General features: G+C 31.1%; 1 protein-coding gene across 4 annotated transcripts; it reads left to right on the top strand.

The window, feature by feature from the left end:
- Positions 1 to 885: 885 nt before the first annotated feature.
- On the top strand, positions 886 to 2,553 carry LOC114193428 (glutaredoxin-C6-like). 4 transcript variants are annotated; one of them, XM_085665427.1, is made up of 3 exons: positions 886 to 1,352; positions 1,652 to 1,688; positions 2,313 to 2,553. In XM_085665427.1, the coding sequence occupies exons 1-2, from the start codon at positions 942 to 944 to the stop codon at positions 1,670 to 1,672; spliced, it is 432 nt and encodes a 143-aa protein (XP_085521553.1). In that variant the 5' UTR covers positions 886 to 941; the 3' UTR covers positions 1,673 to 1,688; positions 2,313 to 2,553. The 4 variants fall into 4 exon arrangements, with proteins under 4 accessions (XP_085521553.1, XP_027939023.2, XP_027939024.2 ...); XM_028083222.2 differs by lacking the exon at positions 1,652 to 1,688; XM_028083223.2 differs by lacking the exon at positions 2,313 to 2,553 and having other exon boundaries at positions 887 to 1,352; positions 1,652 to 2,111.
- The last annotated feature ends 9,918 nt before the right edge of the window (positions 2,554 to 12,471 follow it).

Here is a 12,471-nt window from a genome sequence, read left to right as displayed (position 1 = left end):
ACTAAAAATAGTAGCTGATTCAGTTCATTAACTTATTCAAGTTTGTTTTGTTCAGCTCTTCAATTCCATAAACTATTCAGAATTTCTAAAAGATTTTCTTTAATGTTAAAGAAATTTACATAGTTAATATGGTTGTTTAAAATACGTATTTATTATTATTTTTAGTTTCTTTTATCGATAACAGTTAGTGATGCAATTGTAATTTTATAAGATCAATTTTCATAATAGAAAATTATATTTATAATTTAGAAACTGCAATTAAATCTGTCAAATTGAGAATTAGTGAGCTTAAAGTTTTTTTTATCTTTTTAATTAATGATGTGTAAATTAATCCTCCCTGTATTAATGTGTGCAGTAGCACTTAAGAAAGTGCAACAAGTGGGTTACGAAGAAGACAAAACAAGTTTGCTATTTTTCTGGAAATTGGAATTTCACCGAAAAAATACATTAAGAAAAAAAAAGTCAAAATAAGAGAAGGGACAGAGTTCTCAGATTATATTTCCGATAAATTCATGAAATCTCCTGATTAACAGAGGAAATAAAAAACAATAGTAATATAATTTTTATTATTTATTAACATTATTTTTGCTCCTAATTTGATGAAAAAATATGATCCAAGTGGAGACAAAAAAAACTTTATTTAACAAACCAGAGGAAGAGAGATGAAGATGGGAAGCCAATGGAGAAAACATGCAGAGCAAGGAAGCAGAGAGTGGCAGAGAGAAATAGAGTTGATAAATTAAATAAAATAAAAAAAAACTAATAATAGTAGCACACAACACAAGTATAGATGGTGATGTAAGCAACCACAAAGCAACTCTTTTTTTTTTTTTCTTCTTTTTAATTAATTAATTTTATTCACTATTATTATAAATAAAAACTCCACCACTTCAACCTTTCATTTCAGTTCATTCACTCTCACTTCTTTCTCCTTTCACACGATGCAAGGCCTCCGCCGCTGCTCAAACGACGTCGTACGCCTCGACCTCACCACTCCCACGCCGGCCACAACCAACTCCTCCACCACCTCATCGTCCTCCTCCTCGCTCTCCATCGACGTCGAGGAATCCACGGAGGCGCGTATCCAGCGGCTCATATCGGAGCATCCGGTGATCATCTTCACGCGCTCCTCCTGCTGCATGTGCCACGTCATGAAGAAGCTCCTCGCCACCATCGGAGTCAACCCCACCGTCATCGAATTGGACGACCACGAGATAACGGCCCTCCCGGACGCCACCCGCACTCCCGCCGTCTTCATCGGCGGCGCCTCCGTCGGCGGCCTCGAGTCCCTCGTCGCCCTCCACGTCAGCGGCCACCTCGTCCCCAAACTCGTCCAAGTCGGCGCCCTCTGGGTATGACCACCACCCACCACCACCACCGTCAATAATATATTTTTCATAATCACCACCATATATATATATATATAAATATATAAAAATTATTTACCTTCAGAAAAGAAAAAAAAAAAAAAACTAATTGTATAATTTTTAGTCCTCCTCTCTATGTTAAATGAAATCTCTCTCAATCAATTCACCAGTTTCTCTCTTCCTTCTCTGTTATGTATTTCAATTCTCTAACCAAATGAGTGCTAACATTTCCTTATATTAACAACATGGAAAACCGAGACTAATTTTTTTCTGGAATTTCCCAGACACATGCTGGTTCAGTTTGACTTCGCAGAAATTCAGGTTGGTTTTTGGGACTGATAGAAAGAATCTCACTTTCTTAAATGTCTGTTGAACACTTGATCTTTTACTGCATGAATAGAAGTGTTGTTAACAAGGTTGATGAAAAAGAATGGGTTTTGATGGATACGGAGAAGAAAAGTTTGTGGAAAGAAAGTTTGATTATTTTGATGTGGGAATAGATCTGCGAGTATGGTTTGTTGGGGGTGGAGGGTACTCGCGAGGTGTGAGTGACACGTGTTCGGAGAGAGCATCTGTGTTGTGTGGTGAGAGCGACAAGGATGTGTGGTTGGGTTGGGTTCAATGGTTGTTGTTGTTCTTCTTCTTCTACAACTACTCAGTGTGGTTCGATTATCGATTATACATAATCACGGGTTCCTTTTTTCCTCAATTATTATCATGCAATCAGAGGCCATGGTTTTCTCACTTTTGCTTCATCCATCTTATTCATAACTCTTACCTAATCATTTTTTTTTTTCACACTACTTATCTTTCATTAATCAGAAATTAATTAACAACACACTGGTAATTAATTACTACTTACCGAGAGTTTAGTATTTTCTTCTTTTTTTCCATAGAGATCAACCTAAGGGGATTTTATTTTATGTCTATTTTTGACAATGATAGCGACCATCATGGCCATTCAAAAGAGGATTTTTTTAGGGTTCTTCTTGACTTGTTGTCCCCTTTGAGGGTTAAACAGTTGGAGAAGAAAGGGAGTTCACAAAGTACTTTGGAAAAGATGACGAAGATGATGAATGAATGAAGAAAGAAGGCTATGAAAAAGATAAACTTTTTACATGTTCTTTATCAGTAGACACAAGCACCTCCAATTATTGTGAAGAAAATATATAAAGTTTAAATCCAACACGTCTCTTTTTTTTTTCCTTTTTTTTTTCCATTTTTCCTTCACACCATTGTGAACATCATAGAATCAAATTCCATGTTGTGAGATAATATAAACCCTTCTTCTCTCAGTTTGATGAGTTAATTATGCTAAACTAGAAGAGAATCATTTGCAGAAAAAGGGAGATGGAATTGCAACCCCAATTTCTGCTTCATATTCTTCCTTCCTTCTTTGACTAGTTTGGTATCAATTGCTTTTGCCCTTTTTAATCTTTCACAGAATTGATGTGTATGTGTATATTTATTTACTTTTACCAAAGCCAAGGTGGTGTAACCATAAACCTAATATAAAAAATTATCTTGGTTTTTCTTGTGCAATGGAAGTTGTGAAAAAAACAATAAAGAATAGTTTTTTTGTGGGGGCACTGTTGGAGATATTTTAATAATAATTGTTATTGAATCTAGAATTCAGAAAAGGTAAAAAGCCCAGATAGATTCAAAGCTAAAACAGGGTGCAAGGACAAACTTGAATTACTGTCATCATGCCAAGAGACAACAGCATTGATGGGTGGTGGTGTGTGATGCCATGCATGACTACATCCTCATAAAACCTAAGCCAACCTCTTAATTCAATAGTCTAAAGGGTATATCACCCACATGATCACCATCAGCATCATCATCATCAGCATGAGCAGCAACATGTATATATATATAAATATAAAGAATCAAAATATCAACTTTGAATTCAATGTTGCTGTTTGAACCAAACCCTAAAAACCTCAAATAGAAACAAAATGAAAAAGGTTAGCACTATGAGTTGCAGTGTGTACACAGTACTATAAACAAAAAGCACTTTAATTTATTAGTGCTGATTTATTGATAGCCAAAGCATCTTAGAAGCTGGAGTACAGCCAAGTAGCTTCGTGCTTTCTCTGTATTTGTTAATCATTTATGAGTCTGTTTGTTGCACTCAAAAGTACTACGAAACTAACACTTTAAGCTATTTTTATTATTTAAAAGACTCCACTTTTTTTTAATATGACAGCAATAGCATTATCGTGATGTTAATTCTATCAGTATATTGTACTGGATTTTTCACATCAAATAATAGCCTATTTCTTTTACATTTTTTTTCACTTCATAAATAGTGTTTGGCTTAATCGAGTAATTATTATATAATCTTTTAGACCAGACATTTATTTTGTACGTGTTAGTTTCTTAATTTTGTTAGGGATATCATGGATTTTGGATTTTTAATGATATAATTCATATTTATTTTGGATCCAAATAATTGGATTAAATTTTTTTTTCAGATTCATTTTTTCAGAAAAAATAGATTGGATTTTTTTAGAATTCAAATCCAAATATTTGGATCAAGTTTAAATCCAGATCCAAATATTTGGATCAAGTTCAAAATCCAAAATCTATTTTTCATAAAATAAATTTAAATAGAATTTTTTAAAACTTGTGTTCATAGGGTTGACACCATAAAATTTGACAGATTTTTTGTCGGGGTCAATGAGGCCAAATTTCAGCATGGGACGAACTCGACAAACTTTCGGTCAGAACCAACCGAATTTTGGTCGAGCTCGACCTGGTGGAATTCGGCCAAATTTTGCCTGGGTCGACTCGGCCGAATTTGACTAGGGTTGACTCGGCCAAATTCGAACGAATTTTGGTCGGGGACGACGTGACCAAATTTGGGCCAATGCCAACTCGACAAAATTTCAATCGACATCGACATGACTGGATTCGGTTGAATTTCGGCCACGACAGATTTTTCTTAATACGACCAAATTTTGGCCAGAGTCGACTTGGCCAAATATGGCCACATTTGGGTCAAGGCCTGATCAGACAGATTTCGGTAAGGATTGACTCTACTAAATTCGTCGGTCAGGATCGACTCGACTGAATATGACCAGTTTTAATTCACGACCGACTCAGCTGAATACAAATTTGGGTTAGGGCCGACTCGACCAAATTTTGGTCATGGCCAACTTGACTGAATTCGACTAAATTTAGGTCGGGACCGACTCGCCTAAATACGACCAAATTTCGGTCGTGATCGACTCTATCGACTCTACCGAATACGACCAAATTCGAGCTAGAATCAACTTGGCCAAATTTTGGTCGAGGCCAACACGACTGAATTTTGACCGGAGCCAACTAGATTGAATTCGACTGAATTTTGGTGGTGGCCGACTTGGTTGAATATGACCAAATTTCGATCGTGACCAACTCATTTGAATACCGCCAAATTTCATCCTAAGCCGTCTTACCCGAATACGACCAAATTTGGGTCAGGGCCGACTCGGCCAAATCACAATCGGGGCCAACTCGATTGAATTCGACCGAATTTTGACAGGAGCCAACTAGGCTGAATATGGTCAAATTTTGGTCACGGTCATCTCGGTCGAATACGGTCAAATTTTGTCTGGGTCAACTCAGCCCAATGCAATCAAATTTGGGTTGGGGTCAACTCGACCGAATACTTCCAAATTTTGTCTAGGACCGACTGGGCCAAATTTCAATCGGGAGCAACTTAACTGAATTCGGCCAAATTCCACCAAATTTCGTATTGAGTTATGCCAACTCAGTCAAATACGACTAAATTTGGACTAGTCCGTCTCGACCTTTAGCCTAACCTAACAAAAAATATAAATTGAGAATTTGGATTGAATATTTTGGATTATCCATTTTAAATATATAAAATGTAGATCATATTGAAATCCAGATTCAATAAAATGAATTTTAAATAGATTGAATTCTTAATAAAATAAATATTAAATGGATTGATCAGAGAAAAAGTGGATTGGATCATAAAAATTGGATTGTTTGCCCACCCTTAAATTTTTTTTAGCTCTCAATCACCCAATCTTCTAAAATTTTGTCTTGAAAAGTGGAAAAGAATGTTATTTAAACCAAAATAATAGTAAGAATATTCTTAATTATTACATTTTAGTGCTTTGTGATCGTAAGATTATAAGTGTGGGAGTGAAAAGAAAAAGAAAAAGAAAAAAATGAAATTATTTGTACAGAGGATGAAAAAAAGATATTTAAATATATATATATATATATATATATTATAATCTTATTTGACATATATTATTATAATAAATTATTTATAATTCATAATTGATGATTTTAACTTGAAAAAAAAATTCTCTATGTGCAAAACTTATCTTTCCTTATTTTGATTCATTACATTCTAATTTTTATCATTTTTTTTATTTGTACACTTTAAACTTATTTCTTTAAAAAAAAAAACAAAACTGGTGCATAACTTATCTTTGTGCTCTCTTGTTTTTGTGTTCTATCTTTGATAGGTTTAAATCCTCATAATCAATTGAAGTAAAGTACATAAATCATACCAAAATTGATTTATTATATTGTATTTTAAATATTTTGAAAAAAAAAACCTTTCATAATCATCAATTATGTAATATTTACAATAAATTGTAATATTATTTTTTAAAGTGAAAAAACACAACAAACAACAAAATTGAGGATTATGATCAATAATTATAACATATTAATTGATGTATTGATAATTTAATATTTTTTATGAGGAAAATAATATCATTTCTCTCTTCCTGAAATTGTGCCCTTCTTATACATTTAATTTGAAATAAACTATTATCTAACTTCTCTTTCAACACCCTCCTTTTCCCAAGTCATATCTTTCACAGGAAACAAAGTGTAACAAATTATGTACCACTTAAACTAAGTTTAAGTTATAACCATTTAAACACTCAACCAAACTTAATCTCAATTTTGTAGGTTTATTATTAATACGAAATATTTGATTTTGTTGGTGTTAACTTTTTATGAGAGAATATTTTTGATCAATTTTAATATAATTTATTTCTCAATCACATCTTTTAATCTAAAATTTTGAAACCTAATATTTTAAAGAAGCTAAATAAAGAATCATTAAGAATATAAGTTCATTTTAGTTCGGATTTTATCTTATAAAAATAATCTAGCATTACCAATTAATCATTATATATTTCTAACATGAATTTAGAGACAAATATTTTCTATCACAATAAAACATAATTTAAAATCATTCTCAAATAAAATTAAAACATAATTAATGTTATTACATTTAGATTGTTGTCTATAATTAAATTGTTCATTGTCAGCTAAATATTACATGTAGATTGTTGTCTACATGGATGATGGTTATTTAAAAGATTATGTCATACGACTCAAAAAAATATCAAACCATAAAGATAATATAGGTCTATAAGTACTTACATATATTTTCATTAGAGTCTCTTTGTAAAAATATGAACAACCCACTGAATAATCTCAAAGATAAATCTTTTAAATAGTAGAGAAAGAAATTAACAAAAATTACGAGTAAGTGACGACCGATTAGAAAAATATCGAGCCATAAAAATAATATGGGTTCGAAAGTATCGCCCACATATCTTCATTAGAGACTCCTTGTGAAAATATGAAGGATCAACTAAATATAGGTGGTTGGGAATAATTTTATTGGTATCTCCTAAAAATAACATAAATCACGATTAATCTTCCTTATATAATAGAGATCGTTACCAAAAAATAGAAGGTCAATCATAATAAATACATAGAGTAGTTTTGACATTCAGTTATCTGTTGTTGTTTTTTTGCTAGCAATAATAAAGACTCAAATAAATATAATAAATTAATTCTTATTTTTACTTACTCAGTCATATTAAGAAATGAACTTTAAATTTAACTTAATCTCACAAAATTGACTAAGAAGGTGAGGTTTGTACTCAGTTTATTAAGAAATGAATTTAAGTTTAACTCAAATCACAAAATCGACTTGCAAGGTGAGATTTACTCACTTATATACAATGAAATCACCTTATCTCTAGTCAACTTAAGATCTCGAACAAGTTATTCAATATCGACTTCATCGAACTATTGAATTCACATTAAAATTTTAGAAGTATCATGGAACATAAGAAAGGAATTAAAATATTGAAGGTGGGAAGGATCTTTACCCATTTGGGAGAGTGAGGGAAGTGTTGGAGGTGATAATTAGGGCATGACCAAGAAAGGGTTCTAATTCCACTTCCCACCGAGTGGGACCCTATTAGTTTATTTCCTTTAGGTTGGGAAAAGACGGCATTGTGACGACAATCCAAAGAGAAAAGAAAAGAATGGTAGAGTGAGGTAGTGGAAGTTTCATTGTCCAAAGTTTAAGGCTTTCTTTAATGCAAAAACCAGACCAGACATGCATGCCATGCCATTCATTAACAACACTGCTGGGTCCCTTTAAGAATCTTTTAACCTAACATCACAAGAATCTCCCAAATTATTCCTTTTTTTTTTCAAACAACAATTCAACATTAACTCTATTCTGTGCTTTCTGCATAAAATGAACTCACTTAAGCATATTAATTAGACGAAAGTGGCCGTTTATCTCATCATAAACTCACAAGTTCCTTAATGCTTCAGTTAGATTTTGCTTTTGCTCCCTTTTTACCATTCTCACATATAGTAAGCAACAAAATAAAGAAAAAAAGAAAATTTAAAGGGTTTTTTTAAGACAACGTAAAAGTTATAACTTAATACTTAAGAAGTTTTCAAAACTTTTGTTACTTGTTGTTTCAAAACTCCTATAATTTAAATTCAATCAAATTAACTTAAAACTTGAGAAGATAAAATTGATATAATTCATATACTTTTTTTTTTATTTGCAAACATCAAAATCCAAATATATATATATATATATATATATATATATATATATATATATATATAGAAGATTATAATACAGCTCAAAAAGAATTTCTCATAACTTTTTATTAATAAAATATTATTTAAGTACAAACCTCACAAATATGAATATGTTGAAATGGAGAAAATGTAATAGAAGAACTGTTTTAAGAAATTTGTAGAGCTTACATTAAAATAGTCATTTTATTGTTACAAAAATTCTTAACAAGATTAATAAAAATTACAAATTAATCACAAATTACAAATTACAAATTACACTGTCATTTATAACTTACAACAAGTCTCACTACAAGAATCTTTTATTTTTTTGTTGATCAAAAACCTACGCTACAACTAAAAAGCCGACGATAATATGCACATGGCGTCGGTCCAGCGACGACAACATGACCCACGTCCATTTCCTGGATGCAAACATTTGCGTCGGCTAAATGGGAACGCATGATTTCTGCGTATTTCTCGTCGGCTAAACCGAAGAAAATAAATAACAAATATAATAATAGTTTCCCATGCGTGGGTCAAGCCCACGAATAATTAAAACGAAAAAGAAATTCAAATAGTTTTCGTCAGTCAATACGACGCAAATGGAAAGAATTCAACGCAATATTTTACAAGTTTCCATATCAGTAATATGCTATTCAAAAGTCAAAATAATATGCTATTCAAAACTCAACTTAGTTACGCACCTCAAGTTCAATATTTTAACTCTCCAAAAGTTATTTACCTCCACTTAAAATGCTTAATGATCAACACCAACCAGTTCTGAATCTTCACTGGACAATACAGCTTTCACTCTTGGTGTTCAAATTAAAGAACTGCGGTTGAAAACAGTGGCGGAACTTGGAGAAAATATTTAGGGGTGCCAAATTATATTTTTTATATATAATTTTCTTAATTAAAAAAAATTATTTCATTTACTTAAACCATGCAATTCAAATTTTTCAATTTTTAATCTTTCTAATTTATTGAATTCACGTGAATGAGTATTCTAATTTTTATTTCACACTTTTTTGATGACTTGTTTTGAAAAACCTTATAACCAGATATAGAACTTTAATCTCTTTAATCCAGTTATTAATCCATCAAATTAATTTTTATTTTACTTTTTAAACACTAAATATAATATATATATATATATATATATAACTTAATAAAAATAATATAATAATATAAATTTTAAATATTTAAATATATATATATATATATATATATATATATATATATATATATATATATATATATATATATATAATAAAATTAAAAGTTTGGGGGAGCCATGGCTCCCCCTAGTCCCTAAGTAGGTCCGCCGATGGTTGAAAAACATGTCTTAAACATCAACAAAGCCTCCCAGAACGTGCATCAGGTAGATAGAGAAAGCAAGAATGACACAAAATCAATTGAATTTAATCATCCCAACACACAAAGCAAAGAAACCCTAATAGGAAAAACCCAAAACTAAGAAAGAGAAGGATAAAGAGTTATTGGGAATTGAAAATGGAAATTGAAATCTCTTTGCTCCCCTTGTTGGCTTGTGGGGTGACTAGAACGGAGAAGCGAGAGTGTTGCTGGAAGGGGCTTTGAAGGTGAGCGCATAGGCGATGATCTTGGACCAATGCAGTGTGCAATAGGTCATGGAAGAGTGCAGAATGACTTGAAGAAGCCCTTACAGTGAATGCAGAAGCAAACTCACAGTCACAAACACTGTTTATGGTAGATTGGGGAACGAACTTTCCTTTACAGGAACCCCTTGATTCCGCTTAACCAATTCCAAACCTTCTCTCACTCATTGTAGAAAAGAGACGCAAAACTCTAAGAAATGATGCAATGGTTGTGGCATACTATGTTGCGGAAGAGGGGGCAACGGGTTTATGTTAGACAAACAAAATGGTGGAGACAAAATGAAATTGAGAAAGGGAAAAACTTTACCTCGAAACATAACCTAATTAAAGATTTGTTCTTTTATTTATTTAAAAGATGTATGTGTAGGCCAACTAACGCCAATTATTGAATTCAGATGCGTCGGCCAACCGACAATTGATTTTTAGATTATGCGTCGACCAAGCCGACGATAAAAACAATTACTCTTTTTTTTTTTATAAATACTATAGAGTGGGTTGTGCGTAGGTTTAGCCCACGCCCTTTTGCGTCTCCATTATGGCCGACACCATTTTTGGAAGCTAAACAGTGACATTCTTGTAGTGTCTATAAAATCACTTATGGTTACTAGTTAATCTTCTCTTAAGATTGAGTCTAAATATGTAACATCATTATATTGACTAAATAAACAAAATCATTCTTGATTGTACAACAAAAATTTGGTAGTTTACTAGGAAAAACTTTATTAGATGTATAAATAAGCACTATTTGTCCTGGAGTCTATCTTCACAATGTGAAATGAGATCTCGCGAGATCATCTATTAGATGTACAAATATTTGAAGTACTTCGAAGCTTTATTTATCTCTTTCATGTAGAATTTACTTTAATATATATGTATCACCTGGACAATGGCGGACCATGCATATGACCGAGGGGAGCCATGGCTCCCCAAGGTTTTTAATTTTAATTTTTATATATATTTAAATAATTTTAAAATTTATATTTATATGTTATTATATTATTTTGATTAAATTATATATATATATATATATAAATATATATATTATTTATATATTTTTAAAAAATAAAATAAAAACTAATTGTATGGACCTTGGTTAATAAAAAATTAAGGTTTTGTATTTGATCATAAAATTTTTTCACAGCAAACCATTAATAAAGTGTAAAAGTAAAAAAAGACAGATTGAGAAATGAAGATTAGAGAACATAGAGATCGAATAACTCATACTTACAAGATCTCCTAAATCAGTATCCTAGTATGATTTATGTATGTTGAATTTATGATTCTCTCATTACTATATTTCTTTTAAATTAAGTTTTCCCTAAATTAGTATGAAAACAAACTTGATTTAAGGGATTTTTTGTTATGTAATTGGCATGAACTCTAATTATATATTTTTTTAAACTAGTATAACCTTACATTATAAAATGTTGGAATTTTATGTTTTTCTCTACATACAATGAATTAGTTGAATAATCTTGAATTGGAATAAAAATTAGAATATCTATTTTGCATGAATTTAATCAATTATGAAAATTAAAAGTTGAGAAGTGTAAATTGTGGTACGAAAATAGTTTAAGTAAAAATATAATTTTTTTTTAATTAGTAAATTATATCTCAAAATCTAAATTGACACTCCTAGATTTGTTGTCCAATTCCGCCGCACCTGGATCTGTTTTATCTATACAAGTCTTTATTTTTTTCATTAAAAACTTCCTTTTATAAATGTTTTATATCAAACAGCCGTAATTGTATGTTGTAGTTTGTTTTTGTATCAATGCAGTTTCAAAATTATGCTAACAACTTTTGTTGTTGCACTAAAAATACTCTACAAAGGATGATCTTTTTCTCTGTTACTTTTTTATTCCTCTAATAGCATTATATTTAACATACAAAATACTAACACAGAAAATACTTTCTATACCAGTTTCCGACCCATTATTATACAGCTAACATTAAAAGTTTTCATTTTCAATATATATATATATATATTCTTCAGGACCCGTCATAAAAAATTCACTTTTTAGTTCGATCCTTCTAACTCGCTATATAAAATGTCTTCTACTTAAAAGTTAACATGTTCTCATGTATTGCTTCCTCAGTAATCATGATCATCAAATTAAATATGAAAAATAAAAATGCTCACAAATTTTTCACAATCATACATAACACGAAACAAAAATAAAATAAGATAACCTCCATCATCACAAATGTCTTAAGCAATTGAACAATTAGACTGAAGCAGTCTCATAACCCTAAACCAAGAATACCCACACTTTGACACACAAACCAAAAGGCAAACAATTAATTCTAATAAGGATTGTTGGTTTGACATGGTTTTCTTGGATTTGGAAATTTCAAAATTTGGTACAAGTTATCAACATCAAATTTTATTAATGTGGTTCATGTTGAATCCATTTAAAGTAGTTATCCAATTCAATTTAATTAGTTTGGATTCTCAAGTCTATTCAAACCAATACGAAGATCCTTAACTAAAACACAAATTATCTATAAAAGGGTTTAATAACTAATTGCAATTGAATCTAATAATGATCATGAACAATTGGTTTAATTAACCTTTCTCAACC

This window comes from Vigna unguiculata, chromosome 8, assembly GCF_037176805.1.
Source record: "Vigna unguiculata cultivar grain cowpea cultivar isolate G323 ecotype 2 chromosome 8, ASM3717680v1, whole genome shotgun sequence".
Classification (NCBI taxonomy): domain Eukaryota; kingdom Viridiplantae; phylum Streptophyta; class Magnoliopsida; order Fabales; family Fabaceae; genus Vigna; species Vigna unguiculata.
This window is presented reverse-complemented; position numbering and strand designations above follow the sequence as displayed.